Source organism: Mauremys mutica, chromosome 21, assembly GCF_020497125.1.
Source record: "Mauremys mutica isolate MM-2020 ecotype Southern chromosome 21, ASM2049712v1, whole genome shotgun sequence".
Classification (NCBI taxonomy): domain Eukaryota; kingdom Metazoa; phylum Chordata; order Testudines; family Geoemydidae; genus Mauremys; species Mauremys mutica.
The window spans coordinates 10,640,728-10,659,059 of NC_059092.1; the positions used below are offsets into that span (position 1 = coordinate 10,640,728).

At 41.8% G+C, this 18,332-nt stretch overlaps 2 protein-coding genes and 1 long non-coding RNA gene across 4 annotated transcripts in view; 1 reads left to right on the forward strand and 2 right to left on the reverse strand.

Moving 5' to 3' along the window:
* On the reverse strand, positions 1 to 15,497 carry LZIC (leucine zipper and CTNNBIP1 domain containing). 2 transcript variants are annotated; one of them, XM_044995946.1, is made up of 7 exons: positions 15,370 to 15,497; positions 11,867 to 11,995; positions 8,987 to 9,122; positions 7,636 to 7,734; positions 6,653 to 6,748; positions 1,496 to 1,577; positions 1 to 404 (listed from the first exon to the last, which is right to left on the reverse strand). In XM_044995946.1, the coding sequence occupies exons 2-7, from the start codon at positions 11,965 to 11,967 to the stop codon at positions 346 to 348; spliced, it is 573 nt and encodes a 190-aa protein (XP_044851881.1). In that variant the 5' UTR covers positions 11,968 to 11,995; positions 15,370 to 15,497; the 3' UTR covers positions 1 to 345. The 2 variants fall into 2 exon arrangements, with proteins under 2 accessions (XP_044851881.1, XP_044851880.1); XM_044995945.1 differs by lacking the exon at positions 15,370 to 15,497 and adding an exon at positions 13,251 to 13,375.
* Positions 13,289 to 18,332, forward strand: part of NMNAT1 (nicotinamide nucleotide adenylyltransferase 1) — a 19,407-nt gene continuing 14,363 nt past the window's right edge. The window contains exon 1 of the mRNA XM_044995942.1: positions 13,289 to 13,514. The gene's annotated coding sequence lies outside the window, so the exon portion shown is untranslated. The remainder of the gene's footprint in view (positions 13,515 to 18,332) is intronic.
* The window catches only part of LOC123354190, a 3,593-nt gene continuing 1,226 nt past the window's right edge, over positions 15,966 to 18,332 (reverse strand). The window contains exon 3 of the long non-coding RNA XR_006574658.1: positions 15,966 to 16,024. This is a non-coding gene — a long non-coding RNA (uncharacterized LOC123354190). The remainder of the gene's footprint in view (positions 16,025 to 18,332) is intronic.

Consider the following 18,332-nt stretch of genomic DNA (forward strand, 5'->3'; position numbering starts at 1 on the left):
TCACACTGAAAAAGATGACATTTTAATAGTTAGAGAAATACACATTCAGAAAAGTGGAAAATAGTTGATCCCTTTCAAAGAAGACAATCATAGTCAGCTTGATTTTGTGTTTTTGAAATACCGCTTAGTGTTTAGCCTCAGAGCACACATTGCTATGGGGTACAGACACTGAGGTTCCAAAGTGCACTTTAAGACTGTTCGCTTTACGTTGTCTTGTGACTCAAGTCCTCCCCCCACCCCCACAACAGTTTACAAAAAAATCAAATGAGCAAAAAAACCCAGTTACAATATGATAGAAGTCCAATGTTGCTGACAACAGGAGAAACTCTAGCCCCACACACCTCTTCATTGTTTTGATTTTTCTACTTCAACACTGGCCAGAGCAAAGACTTTGTCTCCAGATCCTATGGAGGGAAAAACAGAAATAAAAATTGTCTTTATCCCATCACCACCATCCCAGTTTAGAGAAACAGTAAGTTATTAGCAGGGACTGTGTTTTGGAGGGGTTCATTTTTGATACCGTAAATCAGACAAAATAACACAAGGGTACTTTTGGGGCAAGAAGTCAAACCTACATTTTGAAAACAAAAACATTTCAGGTATAACTTGTTAAAAAATGGGCCATATTCTGGCTTCAGCTATATTATGTGCATGCCTGAAAAGCTGTGGCCAGGAAAGCAGATGCAAGGTTAATGGCATCCACCCAATTCTAACCCCTTCTAAACCTAACGAGATCCAAGCTTCCCAGGACCTTGAAGCTAGAGCCATGAGAAGATGCATTCCAGGGTAAGGCCTCAAGTTCAGCAAGTTCACACACTGGCCTGGCCCTTCACACGCCAACGATTACCCCTGCTTCACTGGAAGCATGCCCGTGGCGAAGAGGAGTAATCAGTATAGAGGCTCACAGAAGCACTGCTTTCTCCCCAGTTTGAGAAGCAACTGGACTGAAATCTGGCCCAGAAGAATCTAGATTTAATATTGGAATGTGTTGATAGGCAAAATTAATTGCATACTGAATGCACGTTCAGTCTTGCCACTTTGGAGGGGGGTGTTTGGTTATGACAGTGGTGAGAGAAGATGCGTTTCACCCCTGTACCGTTTGTTGCTATGGCAAGAAACGGCAGAGCTCTCAGGGCCAAGAAAAGAAAAGGCTTTTTTTCAGGAATGCTGGAAGAGGACAAGGAATTTGAGCAGAAATCATGTTTATCCCTAAAAATGTTGTCCCTATTTACTAGGTATAACTCCCAAGGCTGCCCCATTACGTGTAACACTTGATGTTTTTTTCCACATTAGGTTTCTTCCACATTGTTCTGATTTTTCCATAGAGCAGTATATCTAAATTTTACCAGCATTATACTAGGACATATATTTTTAAGTGACATGGATATTTTTTGTCAGATTTTCCCTTTTAGATCCCAAGTCATGTAGCCATTTCTTTCCACTAGTGCATGGGGTTGCTGAGAAGCTTTGATGTTAGGAGTATCAAGAAACTTACCAAGGTCACTAGAGACTCTCTCAAACTGGCTGAGGGCTGCACCTGCATTTGCTGACAGGAAAGTCTCATCATCTGGAGTCAGCTGAACCAAAAAAAAACCCATATATATATGAACTGGACACCTTAATTGCATAATCTTTTTCACTTTGTCAGGATATGTATCTGTGTATACATTTTGGAGCATGAGCTTTCGTGGGTGAATACCCACTTCGTCAGATGCATCCACCCACGAAAGCTCATGCTCCAAAACGTCTGTTAGTCTATAAGGTGCCACAGGACTCTTTGCTGCTTTTACAGATCCAGACTAACACGGCTACCCCTCTGATACTTGTGTATATATGAAATATTTCAGCCTGTTGGACCTGTGAATCTGATATGCTTTTAAAGTGATGGCATTATCTGACTGGTGTGAATGTGAAGTAACCACTGGTGAAAGGTGCCAGATTGACAAAAAGAATTTTTGTCCATCAACAGAAAAGGGAAAGCACAAGCAGCATTGCTGCAGCTTCAGCCAATTGTATCAATGAACCTCAATGCCAAACTGCAAAGACTACCTTTGGGAGAGGTCATCCTTCATCTTTGTGCTGAGGCTGTCAACAAGGATGCGAGCGACAATGGTGTTTTTGTGATTTGGACACCTAGCCATGAGGAAATGGATACCAGTCCAAACTTATTTCACATAGGCCAATGAACAGACTAACAGCTTTCAGCCACTTACCTGCCATGGCCATATTAAAGCAATGACTTAGAGATGACAGTCTGTTTCATTACAATCCTGAACCATCTGGTCATGTACATATGTATTTTAGTTTTTATCGTGTGGCACTCCAATGCTTTGTGACAAGTGACATTTATGAATATACAATAATGAATTAGCATCACAAAGTTGGAAAAGCCAGGATATGCAGAGGTAAGATCAACTTCTTATTTAGGAACTCATCAAGACTGCATTCTGATTATTAAAGCAAGACAGAAATTGATGTGTCTGATACGAGTCTTCCAAACTGTTGGTGTCAGCAATATGGCAAATTCCCGTGAGTGAAGCCTGCTGCATTCCTTTAGGAGCCCTGAGCATCCTCCCTGTTTTGTCACCTCACACCCACCATCTTCAAGGACCCAACTCTCCTAGATTCCTTTCCCAGGGTTTGGGTTCCCTGTCTTTGAAGCACTCCCAGGTCCCAGCTACTAATGGAGTGGGAGTTTGCACCTAGAAAACGAGCCCTTATAACTATGCTATTCTGGAAATACCTGTTTAAAAAAAAAACTTTCAAAAGACAAAATCAGTGTAGCTCTAACATATTGATAAGGCTAGTTTACTGCACTGCACCAATGGCAAAAATTGAACACTTGTGTATTCAGTTCTTTTCTTCATCTAAATAATTATTTCACATCAGAATAATGGAGAGCGTGAGTTCCCTTTAAACATTATAGACTCCTTTCCAGGCTTTAGTTCTTGAAAACATAAGATACACTACAGCCATCAGGTAAAGGATGTCAACATTGTAAAATAACTGGAAAACTGGAGAAAAATTATAAATAAATTAAATAACTTAGCTCTGTTGCATAATTACTCATTTAGCAACCTGTTGCAATGCAAATGCTTTGAGGACCATTTAATTGGAATAGATCTCATGATCTTTAGCCCTTATATAGCATTTTATCACTTGAACGTGTTGTACAGACATCAAATTAATCTTCACAACTCTGTGAGGTACGTTAATCTTAATTTTAAAAATAAGAAATACAGGTGAAAGATCATGCTCAAAATACAGAGTACCAGTTAGGATTAGAACCCAAGAGTCCCTGACCCTTATCAATATACTATGCCACACAGCCTCTCATAGAAAGTGCTGTACCCTTAAAGATGTATTGAAATGAATTTCAAAACAACATCCTAAATTAACAACAGATTGGATGGAAACACTTAAATTACAAATAAATGCCTTTTAAACCAAAGTATTTGAAAATCATGTCCTCTTTCATCCTTCCTCAACCACCCAAATCCCAGTTCAAGTTTTTGTGTGTTTCCTTTAAGACCTGATGAAATCAGAGGTCCTGTCTACACTATAACTTAAATCAGTACTGTAACCAATTAGCCTCTTAGAGACAACTCAGCATGGTTTGAGCCCACAGAAAACATGGTAATATATGGCTAGCACTTTGAAAGTCAGCCACACGTTCAGGACACTTTTACTTCTGGGGGCATTCTGCACCAAAAAATTAAAAATTCTACACACAATATTTCAAAATTCAGCAAATTTTATTTGTCAAAATGGTACTACATAATCACCCCAGTTTCAATTATTTTGGTAATTTATTTAAAAATACCTGTCAGCCAGTTTTCAGAGTAGCACCCGTGTCAGTCTGTATCCGCAAAAAGAACAGGAGTATTTGTGGCACCTTAGAGACTAACAAATTTATTTGAGCATAAGCTTTCGTGGGCTACAGCCCACTTCATCAGATGCATGTAGTGGAAAATACAGTAGGAAGATATATATATACACACACAGAGAACATGAAACAATGGGTGTTACCATACACACTATAATGAGAGTGATCAGTTAAGGTGAGCTATTTTGTCAGCCAGTATGTCTAACAATACAGACACACACAAAAATCCCCCCAGGAGTAGAGAGTTAAAGAAACTCCTATGACAACCCAGGTCCTGTTTCTCTGCCCCCTTTCCTCCCCCAAGCCAAGCCAGAGGGCTATACACCCACAACCCCTCTCTCTGAGTCCAACTGCAGCACCCCTCCGAGCCAATACACCCAAACCCCTTCCCCCCCAGAGCACAGCCACAGGGCCCCCCTAGACTAGATACCCCCATCCCCTCCCACCCTGAGCCCAGACACAGGGGCCCCCCTTGCCCATATACCCACATCCCCTTCCCCTCCTCAGAGCCCAGACACCTGCCCCCTCTCCCCCTGCCCGAGCCCAGCCGTGGTCCCCCCTCCCCCCACAGAGCCCATGGATCCAGAAGGAGAAACAGTCTGAGAGTCCCAGGCGGTGTTTGCTGCGCTGCCCTCTCCTTCCCTTAGGGCATGCGGGAAACTGCAGCTACCAGGAACCCTCTAGCTTCCTCTCCCTCCCCTGGCAGTGTCTTCTATGTGCGACCTGTGCTCTGCTGGGTCCAGTGGCCTCTAGTGGCAGCCAGCAGCATTGTAGTCCATGTCTGAGGAGGAGGGAAATTCTATGCACACAACATTAATTTCTTCAAAATTCTGTATTGCGCAGTGGCGCAGAATTCCCCCAGGAGTAACACTTTCTGCAGTATACACAGACACCTTCCCTATCTGTATTTAGTATATAACTGGTTCCTCCCTCCCAGTTTCTGTACCTGGAACAATGTTCTACCTCACATGTCTACTGGGAATATCTAAGATAGTAAATGACAGCTGATTACTTTCTCTTATAATCAATTCATATAAATAAAATAGGAGGTGCGGTAGATGTACACATAAAAAAGCTGACAAAGGACTGTGCAGCTTTTCTCACAAATTTGTGGACACAGCTGCATTACTGGTTCAAATTAATGTGCTAGAGTTGTATTTACAGCATAGCTGGGGCCCAATATCAAAAATATTGTAAAGAGTGCAGCTCCTTGCCTTTCTTTAGTAGTTAGTGATGTTATTAACTCTCACAAGAGAAACACAGATACTTGAACTCAGACTTTGGCAGCTTAAAAAAAAGAGTTAACTATAGTTTAAATGGAAGTAAGTCTATCCAAGTAATCTGTTAATGATTTAAGAACTTAAGTAACTTTTGCAATTATTTCTTCCAAGACATTTTAAGCATCAGCATCTTTTGGGAAAATCCAAGAATAAAAATCTTTTGGACGAAGGTATTGATTAAAATGAAAACTGTTACTGGGACACAGGTGCATAAAATACAAGTCATGTCTTCCACACGAAATATCCAAACCCCAGGCACTATCAAAAGAAAACAACTAATGGAATATTATTCAAGTAACTTGCAGCAAAACACATACCAAGACACTGGAAAGCTAATGTGAATCTGACATCACAAGAACAGGCATCTTCCTCCATGGAAACTGTTTCCTTTTTAAAGCTATCATACATGGTGACCATTTCCTTCACAGCCTGGCAACAGGAAAATATAACTGTTCCCCTCATCCCTCTAGTGGTTAGAGACAAGAATTAAGTCAGAATTCCTGGGTTTTATTCCCAGTAATTCCATACATGCAGCAAGTCACTTAATGTCCCTAATACAGTTTACTTACCTGCATAATGGGGATAATACCTACCTTTCAAGGGTGAAGTAAGACAGTGGTTTCAGCATTGGCCTGCTAAACCCAGGGTTGTGAGTTCAATCCTTGAGGGAGCCATTTAGGGATCTGGGGCAAAAATCTGTCTGGGGATTGGTTCTGCTTTGAGCAGGGGGTTGGACTAGATGACCTTCTAAGGTCCCTTCCAACCCTGATATTCTAAGCCTTTAATATTTTCTTTCCATGGCTGGGTGGTTAATTAGGGAACGAGTTTGCAACTTGTTTAAGCAGATACAAATTGATGTTAGTTATATGTCATGAACTCAGGTGACAATCAATGAGTCCACTTTAAATTAAGGTCATGATCAACCATCCATGAAAGGGTTTATACAAATGCTCAGTATTGTTCTCTATACTCTTCAGGGAGGCCGAGTGGCACTGAAATTTAGGTTACGTCTAAACTATGAATTAGAAGTATGATTCCCCTGCTCTCATCAAGCTAGCGCAAGTATAAACAGCAATGTAGCCACGGTAGCACAGGCAATAGAGGCACAGTTGGGTTTCAGGAGGGTTTGCATTTGGCACAGCTCAACTGTGCTTCCACTGCCACTGCCTGTGCTACGGCAGCTACATTCCTATTTATGCTCTTGCTAGCTCAATGAGCGCTAGTGCAAGTAGGTGTACACAAGCAGGGGATTGACATCCCCTAGCTCATAGTGTAGATGTAGCCATAGGGATGCTTGTGCCACGAGTCTTGATTTTGTATTACACAATATAACTGCATTCTCTCTATACATATGTAACACACACAAAAACAAAACAACTGTTTAGCAAGAAAGAATTTCAATTCCCTCCTCATAGACTTTAAGGTCAGAAGGCACCATCGTAATCATAGCTCAATGAACGACAGATATCAATGCTCATATTGTTACCTTCTCTCCAAGCTTCCTGAGGGCAGTTAGGATTTCCCCCTTCTGCTGCGTGTATAGGTCCCGTCCCAGTTTCCCAACCATCAGATCTCGGTCCATCTGAACAAGAAAGAATACTTTTTTAAAATGTGGAAAATTTCACATGAAACTAGTAGAAAATTAACAACCTGACCACCCCAAGAGCCTACATTTAGATTCCTTTTTAAAAAATCCTGTTAATGAATTGTGAAAGTGATTGTGAATTGTGAAAGTTAATGAATTGTGAATTGTGAAAGTGTGTGGTAAAGAGCTGTGAAAAAGCCCCCCACAGCTCTGCCAGTGTCTTTTAATTCTGACTTCAGCATGTTTGGCTATTCCAATCTTGGACCAGTTCTGAACAGAGGTTGCTATTTATGTCAAGTTGTGTGGTAATATTCTGAGGACAAACATCCACTAGGATAATGCCCCCACACTTCATTTCACTTGTATCCTATCCAGAATCGGAATCCAAATCTCTGGAGATGAAAGGCTAGTGCACTGGCCAGTCCCTCAATCTGAGTTCCAGGATCATGGCTCTTCTTCTGAATTTATATTTGTGATAATGGAAGTATTTCTGGTGCTCAGTTTACTAAGTGGGTATTCACCCACGAAAGCTCATGCTCCAAAACGTCTGTTAGTCTATAAGGTGCCACAGGACTCTTTGCTGCTTTTACAGATCCACACTAACACGGCTACCCCTCTGATACAGTTTACTATTGGTTACCAGATTTTTTTGGGCTGTATTAGGAAAACGAGGAGGGAAGGAGGGAACACAAGTAACATTTTCAGTCCCGATGCCTAACAGTGAGATAGCTATTTGACGCTGACCAGATTCTAAAAGGCATCAGAAGATTCTTTGTCACCACAAAATTCACATTGACCCTTAATTTGTGGAGATTGGAAGGACAAAAATCAGGCCAGTTGAAATAAATCTATTAGAGCTAGATTCTGTCTACAGGAATCTTTACCTCTGCCAACCTTGTCCGTAACTGCCCTGGCTGTTTCTTTGCAAACATTCTAATGACTTCTGGAGTTTTAAAAGCCTGGCTGATGGCTGCTTGTATAGCCTGAAAGAAAAAGAACAAGCTAAAAGAATGAGCACACCTAATAGCAAACAACATGAAATACAGCCATATTACACCAGATTCACAAATGCTGAACAGCACCCTCTGCCTCAGTTGGTAAGAGACATTCAGGCCATGTCTACAATATCACTTATGTTGGCAAAACTTGTGTCGCCCAGGGGTGTGAAAAACACATACTCCCGAGTGACATACGTTTTGCCGGCATAAGTTTCCAAACCATATATTGGGGATGGGAACAAACACAAACACTACACTTTGTGAACATTCCTCCTTGACTTTTGGGCTTTTTTGCTTTATTACTTATTCTACCCACCTTGTGGGATTAGGAGGCATAGTAAATGTGTCTCTTCTGTTTCTGTAACACTTTGATTTTATTTGCATAACTAACTTAGCATTTCAATTTAAAATTCTTTTCTCCCCTTCATCCTGAAACACCATTTAAATCATGTAAAGCTAGGAAGAAACTGGGACAGGAGGGCTGGATTGGCACTATGGTGGAGCTAGATGGGGGGGGGGGGCGGAAGAGAGAGATTGAGAAAGGAACTAGGGAACAGGGGTCTGTATAGGGACTGTGAGGGAGCCAGGCAGGAACTGGGGTCTGGAACATCGGGGGGCTGGAGAGGAGCTAGGTGATGGAGGGTGGGGGGGGGAACGACACTGGACTAGGGTTATGGGGGAGCTGGAGAAGGGCAGATTTTGGAATCAGGAAGGGGTCCCTAATCTATTCTTGCACCAGGGTCCCCTAGAGCCTTGCTATGCCATCCAGCAGATGGGGTAGGAACTTCTCACACCATGTTGCCCTAAACCTAGTTGGTGGGGTCTTCCCCACCATCTTTCATATCAGATTCCACTTAATAAGGTGTCCGCTATATTTAAGCCCTGCCCTGGAGATACACAACTCTATTTCTACATATTTAATTACCCTGATTCTTAAATATAGCTTTAATTTGAAAGACTACAGATTAAATCAACATATACTCGATTAATGTGGAATATTCATGTGTTATATATGAGTTTGTGTGTGTGTAGAACAGACAAATACAAAGGTGTAAATACATGTATACAGTCTATATATATATACACACACACACACACACACACTCACATACACCACATACGTACACACACACACCAGTATGTATTTTCACCTTCTTTTTCACAAACTATAGGTATGACACATGCTATATTTAGAAAGATACCACATAGGAGACTTCCAAGTATGAATCATCCTTACCAGCTGCATCCCACTGAGTTCATCTATCAAAGTCATATTTCCAGACATGATCTTCTTCAGTGAGTCATTGAACTCACTTAACTGTTCTAGAGTTTCTTTTTTGGTTTCTTCATACTCATCTGTATCCAGTTCCTCTCTAAAGGAAATTCAACAAGTCACATCAACTCTCAGGATTAAACCCAGAAACATACAATTAATTATCTATTGACAAATAGCTGAAGTACAGACTCTACCTACAATACTGTGCTTGTACCAGGACTCTTGTATAGCTCCTAGTCCGTTAGTTGGATTAAGAATTAAAGCTATTGCGATCATCATTAGGACTCAGTGTAGTTAATGAAACAACTGCTCTCAGAAGACAATGAAATAGGAGAATAATGATTGTCCAACATTTCACTCTCTCAAGGGTGGCCTAGGAAGTTCTAGCCGCCTCACTAAGGAGTCTCAATACTTCACTGCTGAAACTAAGAATTCTTCACTTTCCATAAGAACAATTTTTAACCTTAATATTGTGCTAGATGAGGCAATACAGGGTAAAATTAAAAATAAAAGTAAAGTAATACCTATGTGTGGAGTAAAGGTTCCCACACCCATAGTTAGCCATAGTAAGGGCGGCACTGAGGCTTTGAATCTTGTTACCATGCGGGAACGTTTGTGCAGTTCCAATGGGAACTACTTTTCTAAAACATATCTGAAGGTCTGTCATTCCAGAGGCTTATTTCAAGAATGAACATGAAATAGCATCCTCAAAGAAGTAGCTTGTTACAATCATACTTTCTTAATAATAATCATTCCTTTCTCCCACCATTTGTCTATTTAGATTATAAACTGTTTGGAGAAGGGACTCACTATGTATATGTGCAATACCTAACACAATGGGCCATAATCTTAAACTGGGGACTCCAGAGGATGATACTACAAATTATTTATTTTCCTTTCCCAAAAGAGTTGTACTCCTGACCCCAAAGTTTGCCCCATTATCTACACTCGTACTTCCTCTTCTCATACTCAGTTACAGTAACCTTCTCTCTGGGCTCAAGGGGGCTGAACACTTCCTCAAGGCCTATGGCCAGTCAGTGTCATTTCTTGAGCTGGCCAAGGAGAAACTAGAGGAGCAACTTGAAACATACAGTAGAAACTCAAAATTAAGAACACCTCAGGATGGAGGATGTCAATACTCTGAAACATCTAACTCTGAAAAAGGCAATATGGACTTCAACCACTGGGGAGGGGCTGCAGCCACAGAGGGTTTGGGGTGGAGAGCACTGGGTCTCCAGGTTTCAGCCTGACAGTTCTGTTCCCGATTTCAGCCTCGGGGTGGGGGGCGCCAGACCTCAGGGCTTTAGCTACAGGGGGAGCACTAGGGTTGAGATCAGTGCTCCCCTTGTAGCTAAAGCCCTGGCGCCCCCCATAGGGCTGAAGCCGGGAACAGAGCCACAGGGCTGAAGCCCCGAGCCCCAGCAGATCCCCAAGGCAGAAGCCCTGAGCACCGGTGCTCCTGAGAGCCAGAAGCCCTGACCCCCCTCACCCTGCAGCTGCACCCCACCACCACCATGCTGAAGCTCTGAGCCCCAGGGCTAAAGCCCCAAGGGAGTAAAGTATTTGTGTGTGTGTGTGTGTGTATCTCTGCTGCTGCCTCTTTACTTCAGGTTCCAGAGGGTGTCCAGTTGACTGGCATGTCCATAACTCTCGCGGTCATATCTTTGAGATTCTACTGTACTGCCTCTGGTGAAAAGTACAATGGCTTGGCAGGTTTCTACCTCCTGCCAAGCTGGAAATTCAGGATCAAGTTCTGACCTTGGATACCTATGTGGAAATGGCCTCTAGATTACCAGAAGGCTTAGAATTTTGTGCAGCTTTGTTAAAAATACAGTAGTATGGAGCAGGGTAGGCACACTCCATAGAGTTCTGCTGAGACCACATCTAAAATACTGCATGCAGTTCTGGGTGCCTCATTACCAGAAAATCACTGACAAATTTGAGTGAGTTCAGAAGAGGAACAAAAATGCTTCTGAGGTTGGGATAATTCACTGATGAGGAAAGAACAAATACTATGTGTAGGTTGACTAAGCAATAGTTAAGGAAGGGCAGACAAGGTCGCCATCTACAGCTATATAAAGGTTGTAAACACGAAGGTGGGAGGCAACTGCTTAGGGTGACAGAGTGGAATATTACATTAAGAGAAATGGGATGAAATGAAGAAAAGGAAAATTTTACCAGAAGGAACCTTATGACAGTGAGTTGTATTAGTTTGTGGAATGATTCCTGAAAGCAAGTGGTAAAGCCCTATTGGTAGGAACTTTCAAAACTAGGTTGAACAAAGACATCAGAAAATTCACTGAAGAGAACATTTCTGCAGTGGCATGAAGGTGGGCTAAAAAAGTGTTTTCCATCTCTGTTTTTTATTAATCCCTTAAGAGTTAATATTCAAGGACATCACTGAACCATTTGATTATGTTTTCCAAGCTGCACACAAAAACAAAATAACTACAATGAAAAATAGGGACAAACATCAAGAATAGCATTTTTTTAAAAGATAGTGCACAATCATTTTGAACTCTGTGAACAGTTGATGATTCCATTGTTCACAAAAGTAGTACAATGTCACACTCCATCTAAGAATTTCAAATCTCCAAGAAAATTGCAACACATTTTCCTGAACTCTGTTTTTTCCTGTAGGGGCCATTCTTAAACATGGAAAGAGTAGAAAAAGTTCATTTGAATTTGTCCTCCACTGCTTAATCCAAGCATACTTATGCTGATTTAAAAACAAAGCCTCAAAGAACTGTGACAGGAATACTGAAAGGTGCAGCATTTCCTTCTGCCAGCTGTTGCTGGAAAAATATTTACATTTAAAAGGGAGACCCTGCCTTTTCATACCTGCACTCCTCCAGGTCTTGCAGCTGCTGCATTAACCTGTCCAACTGCTCTTCCAAGTTCTGTTTTAGTTTACTGGTCTCTATTGCTCCTCTTGAAGCCATTTTAAATCTTTATATGGAAAGTGCACACCTATAAGACAGAGCACATTTTACTGATATCCAGATATGTACAAACTGAATTTAAAAGGTATCCTGGCAAGCAGGGACTCTACAACTACAATAAAGACCAATGTGCCCTAGAAGTGTTTCTTAAGAGATGATCCATGAACTATTTGTGATCTGCAGTGTCTTGCTGAGAATACCCAAATAAAAACATCTGGAGACCCTAGCAGTGGCAGATTTGGTAGGCTGGGCAGGAATAGGTGCTCTGTGGAATAACTTTTCCCTTAAAGTGGTCAATAGAGTGAAGAAGTTGAACAGCCACAGCACATCAAAATGGAAACATGACTGAAACCAAGAAGCAATTACTAAAATCCTTAGTCCCTACATTATGGAATGGAATGCATTCTTGACATATTCTTTTGGGAATTAGATAAACTAGAGAAAGCCTAGGCTTGAATGCCTGAGGCTTTCACACAACATTATTACAACTATCAACCTTAAAAACTTGTGGTGTTCCCAATCAAACCTCCACTTCTCTAAATAATCTCCACTTCTCTAATAACAAGTTATCTGGGTTATAAAAAACACTTGTGTTCTTGGATAACTTGTTGATTGAAATATAATTTAGGCCCAAAAACAGAGATCTTAACACTCTGAACTGAAGTCAATAGCCCTTTGTGATATACTTAACAAAAAAATGAAAAATATTCCAGGCACCAGCTAGAAAGTTATTAAACACTAAAAGCAACATGGGGGAGGGGGAAGAAAGGGAAGTATTTTGGTTGAGGAGAGGGGAGCTTTAACTGTTAAGGGGGAGAAGAAAACTAACTCCCTTAAAATGAGTGTGAGCAAATATATTTTTATTTCGCTCCCACCCATCCCCTTTTCACTAACTTGTAAAGAAATGGCAAACACCACGAAATAACCACAACTATACTAAACACAGTAAAAGCCAATACCACCTCTATGACTGTCCCTATTCTCCTATCTACTTCCCACCACAAACTCCACTCATACCACTCACCCTTAGTCCCTATGCACCCTTGGGCTGCCCTACCCCCCACATCTCCACAAGTTTACCCTGGCCTTTTACTTGTAACCCTCACACCGACGCACTCCCTACCCCCAGCACTCAAGGGTAGATCCCAGCCCCTTACTCAGAGTTAAGGGATAAACTGCATCTTGACTATTGTTTTGGAGTCACAAGTGATGACCACCGCTCACAAGCCCCCAGCCCCTGACTCACACGCATCCCTTCCCCAGGAGATGCGGACCGACCTCACCTCAGGATGTGCTGGGGGGGGGTCTCCCTCACTCCATACCCGTCCTTCAGCCTCCAGGGCGGCAGGGAGACCCGACCACACCCACTTCCGGAAAGGGGGACAGCTCCAGGCAACGGACCTACAGCCACTTCCGCGCCGAGTAGCCAATCGAAGCACTCCTTGTGCGCTGTACCAGGCGGTCCCGTCAGCTCCTGGCATCCCGGGTGACAGGGGTCCGGCCCTTCGGCCGTTCCCCGCGGAGCTGTGGCGGCGCCTGTCAGCCGGGTAAGCAGCTTGAGAGGTGCCTCGGTGGGGCGAGGAGCCCAGGGGCCGCGCCTGGGTTTCCCTGTGTGGGGAAGGGAGCAGGGCGCCACCTGGGGAAATCTGGCTGCAGAAGGGGCCTCAACTCTCCCGGGTGGCCTTGCAGCTGGCAAGGGACTTCCCTCTCAGCGCGCTGCCAGTTTTCCAGTCCGTTTCCCTTATCTCTGTATGACTACAATGAAAACAGGCGCTGCCACGGGGTAGTGAAATACAGCCTGTTTTGCCAAAGGCATTTACAAATGGTTATATGTTACTCCCGCAATCCTTACTCACACATGTAAATCCCATCCGTGGAACTGCTTGCCTGAGCAAAGACTACATGCAGGAATCAGGTTTGTGGGACTGGGCCCTAAATTAGCCTGGCTGTTCTCAGTAACACTTGGTCCCACGCTGAAGTACTCCACGTCTGGGATGGAAGGTGGTAGCTGTTTAACAACGCATAGCATCACTATACAACAATCCTGGACTTTTACCAGTATGGGTTGCACTTATTGAAAATGTCACCTATATAGCATGCAGGTGTACAGTATATTTTCTGTCAGTTTCTCCTACTGAAACCAAATACAAAGTCCTTGGTAAAAGAAAGTGGCAACAAAAACAAGTTCTTGTTGGTATTAACAAAACAAGGGTTTTTTTTAGTAAAAGTAGAGTGTATTCTATATATGTTCTTATTGCTTGCCCCAATGAATTTTTGAACATACACCTTAACAATGTCAATTTACAAAGAATCTCCATGGGAACTAATATTATTTAAGTCATTTTGTTTATCCTTCTCAGATATCATTAGAGAGAGATTATCAGTGTCTTATTTAGTAGTGGGCATGAAAATAGTTGGATGTTGTGTAACTCACCTCAGCTTTGTTAAACTAATTACATACACATTCATAAGGACCTTTTTCATCAGTACATGCCAAGGATTTGGCTTTTGGGGACGTGAATGAGAGAAAGTGGATAAAAAACAAAGAACTATTGTTTACTGGTATGAGTGTTTAAATATTGTTTGTGGTCACACTGGAATAATTTTGATAGTGTTAATTCAGTACCTAACAGTCCTAAATGATAATACCTAATTTAACAAAACTTGATTATAAGGAAAAATATTACTTGAGTTGGTACAATGATTAACCTTTCTAAGAACATTCAGAGCAGGAGGCTCTCTTGTTCTATAGAGGTTCTTGTAGAACCCTCATCACCGTAGCATCTGAGTGCCTTCCAGTAGTGCATTAGATTATGTGATTAACATCTGTCATGTGTAGTTTATTTTCTCTCTCATCTTCTTCCCATGAAAGAAATTGCAGGCACATTTACTCAGAAGTTGGGTGGTACGATTCCCAGCTTGAGTAGATGTACACATTAGTTATGCTCAAGCTGGCACCTAAAAATAGTGTGGCAAGGGTAGCAGCTTGGGCTAGCAGTCCATGTACCTACTGAGTGGGGGGGGGTCAAGCAAGATTGTATTGGGGTGGCTAGCCTGACCTGCTCTCTGTGCCGCTATGACCACAGTGCTATTTTTTAGAACGCTAGCTCAAGCAAAGCTAGTTCATGTATGTAATGCAATGATACCAGATTACTTGCTACTAGCATGGCATGGTAAAGTGTCCTACCATGGAGGACGGAATAAAGCTGCTCTCCCCAGAAACCTTCTGCAAAGGCTTTTAGAGTACTTCCAGGTGAGCTTCATGGAGATTCCCTGGAGGATTTCCACTCCATCCCCAGACACATTAACAGACTTTTCCAATAGCTGTACTGGCTACGAATGCATCCCATTAAAAAATGCTTGCTTTTAAACTATGTTTTATATTTACAAAGGTACACTCACCAGAGGTCCCTTTTATGGTTTCGTGGTCCGGGATACCTCCTTGGGAGGGTTGGGAGGGTATTTCAGTCAGGGTGAGAAAAAGATCCTGGCTGTCAGGGAGAATGGTGTGCTGTGTGCTCGCCTCAACCTTGTCATCCTCCTCCTCCACAAAATCCTCAGGCATGGCGACTGAGAGTACCTCATCATCGGAGTCCACAGACAGAGGTGGGGTAGTGGTGGCAGCCCTCCCTCTAATTGCTTGCAACTCAGCGTAGAAGCGGCATGTCTGCGGCTCTGTCCTGGAGCGTCTGTTTGATTCTTTGGCTTTCTGGTACGCTTGTCTCAGCTCCTTAAGTTTCATGTGGCACTGTGCTGAGTCCCTGTTGTGGCCTCTGTCCATCATGGCCTTGGAGATTTTTTCCAGTGGTATTCCGTCTTTTGGAACGGAGTTCTGATAGCACGGATTTGTCTCCCCATATAGCAATCAGATCCAGTACCTCCTGTATGGTACATGCTGGAGCTCTTTTTCGATTCTGGCACTGCATGGTCATCTGTGCTGATGAGCACTCCATGCTGGGCAAACAGGAAATGAAATTCAAAAGTTCACAGAGCTTTTCCTGTCTACCTGGCCAGTGCATCTGAGTTCAGATTGTTGTCCAGAGCGGTCACAAGAGCCCTTTATGTTGACAAAAAGGAAGTTTAAGTGAATTGTCCAAGGTTGTAAAGCAAGTATGAACTGGCAATAGCATCAAGGAGTCTTAATATCTGGTTGCCTGATCTAAGTGCCAGGCACTGATTCTTTACTATTTAGAAATAGTATAGACTAAGTTTTTAAAATCTCAGTGTCTTCCTTAAAGCATCAGCTGCTAGTTACTGAACAGAACTGGCCCACTTAATGTTGGAGTCAAAAAGATTAAATCGCAGCTAGAGAAATACTGATGATGTTGTTTAGCATCTTCTGGGACAGAATCATACAATTTATTTCTGTAATTATCAACTGTCCCTAAAAACACAATATAGAGTTTTATCCAAATTTTCTTAAGCCAGCCCTAGTATGAACAGTTAAAGTAAACATCAGGAGAAATGGATTAATGTTTTTTGTGCAACAGATTCAAAAGATTATTCTTACAATACATAAACCAATATTCTATAAAAGTTAGCTCCTCATCCAGCACAAGTTTTCTGGAGAGTTACAAAACAGTACACATTTGAGATTTACTTATGTAAACAAGATAGGTATCGGTATTAGCTAGCTTCCTTTAACAAGTCTTTAGGGAAAAAAATGTCCAAGACATAAGACACATTGATCTCAAGTTACATTTTAAGTGTCACCCTGAATGCCTACCCAATCTAAATTAGGCAATATCATTTCCACAGATTTGTAGTAGAAGTAAGGGGCTTTGAAATCTGCAACAGTAAAGGCTTCAAATAAATCCTTTTGTAAAAGAACACTGAAATTAATTGAGTTGTTCCTGATTATTACAGGGCAGTGAGCAGTTCTTCACAGAGGAAAGACATGACAATTGTGATGAATGAGAGTAACTGTGAGGTACTCTAAAATTGTCTGAAATTAAATAATTTACATTAGTTAGCACGGGAATTTCTAAAATTTTTTAACTTCTCTTTAAAAGAATGACTTTTTAAAAAGCCTTTGGGCCAAATTCAACCCTGAGGCCAATGGAGTTAAACCAGTGAATAACTTGTATCCATTTTGTTGATTTCTCTAAAAAGCTTAAGGAATAAGAAGTCCATAATTCAACAACACATTAATTTCTGAAATAGTTTCAACTTAGAGTGAACAGTTGAATGTGACAATCTGACAGTAGATGGGATGTAAGAATTACTGGAGTCCCACATTACTGTTCTCTGCTAGGAAAAGCTAATTCATTTCCCTTTGTACAAGGCACCACTTTTCAACAAAGTAGATCAGAATGTTGCTGGAATATAAAGATGAGGGTCACGTCATACTAAGTGGACTCCAGTCCTGAAAGTGCCACTAGTTTTAAAAATTACAGTATCAGAAAATGCATATTACACAATGGTATTAGATTTCAGCCCTTCTGCTCTCTGGAAGACAGATTTCCTGAGGAAATGTTGCTAAACTGCAGATGTCAGCAGGAATTAAGAAACTGAGAGTATGTGTGAATAATCAGATCTTGCCTATAAATACCTCAATCTGTAAAGAGACACGACTTAGAAGGCAAGTTTATGATGCAGTTTAATAGCTGCCTGATTTTCTAGACTGTAAAATTAGCTGCCATGATGCAACAGATCATTTGATCCCATTGCTGAAAAAGGCACCCTATATTTTCATCCTTAAGTTTTTGATTATTTTCCCCCTTTTTTAGGAGCAGGAAATCTACCCTATTTGGGTACAGTCTGAGTCACTTTCTTCTTTGAAATTGGAGCTTTATGCATTACAAAGGCAAGTCCAGCTCCTTCTTTCTCCTGTTCCAAAGCTGTTTCCATAGCAACTCTTCCAGCTGATGCCAGTGCAAGCACTGCACTCAAAGTGGCACCAAACCCTTCATGTTCTTGCCTGCTAACTGTTTTGTGCTAATAAGGAAGAGGATTTGAAAAATTATGTGTAAAAACTCTTGAAAGCACTGAAAAGTAGTGACACAGAGTGAACCTCATAAGAACACCAAAGCCCTGCAGTTTCCATTCAAGAGCCCCCTGATGTTTGTATATATTGCTAGTTAAAGACTTTGCTATGAATCTCTCTCATTTTGAAATTTACCTCACTGTGACTGTTACAAGGATCAGTATATTTCTAATTTCTTCACCCCCTTCCTACTGAAAAGTGGCCTTGTGAGAATTTTCCAGGCAGGGATGTTGCTGTGGGAACAATGATGGAATATTCAGTACTTTGCATAGAGGACACGGACAACTACAACAGGAGACTAGCTCATAACATATTCCAGTTTTAGTCTGTTCAGAATCAGTCCAGGAGAAGCCATACTGGCAAGTCAGATTGCCACAAA

Excerpts from the sequence above, each read along its gene's own strand:
- LZIC (XM_044995946.1), bottom strand. The coding sequence starts at position 11,967 with ATGGCTTCAAGAGGAGCAATAGAGACCAGTAAACTAAAACAGAACTTG. Across the intron at positions 9,123-11,866 it reads CAAGACCTGGAGGAGTGCAG|AGAGGAACTGGATACAGATG; the intron begins GTATGAAAAGGC and ends AATTTCCTTTAG. Across the intron at positions 6,749-7,635 it reads TACGGACAAGGTTGGCAGAG|ATGGACCGAGATCTGATGGT; the intron begins GTAAAGATTCCT and ends TTTCTTGTTCAG.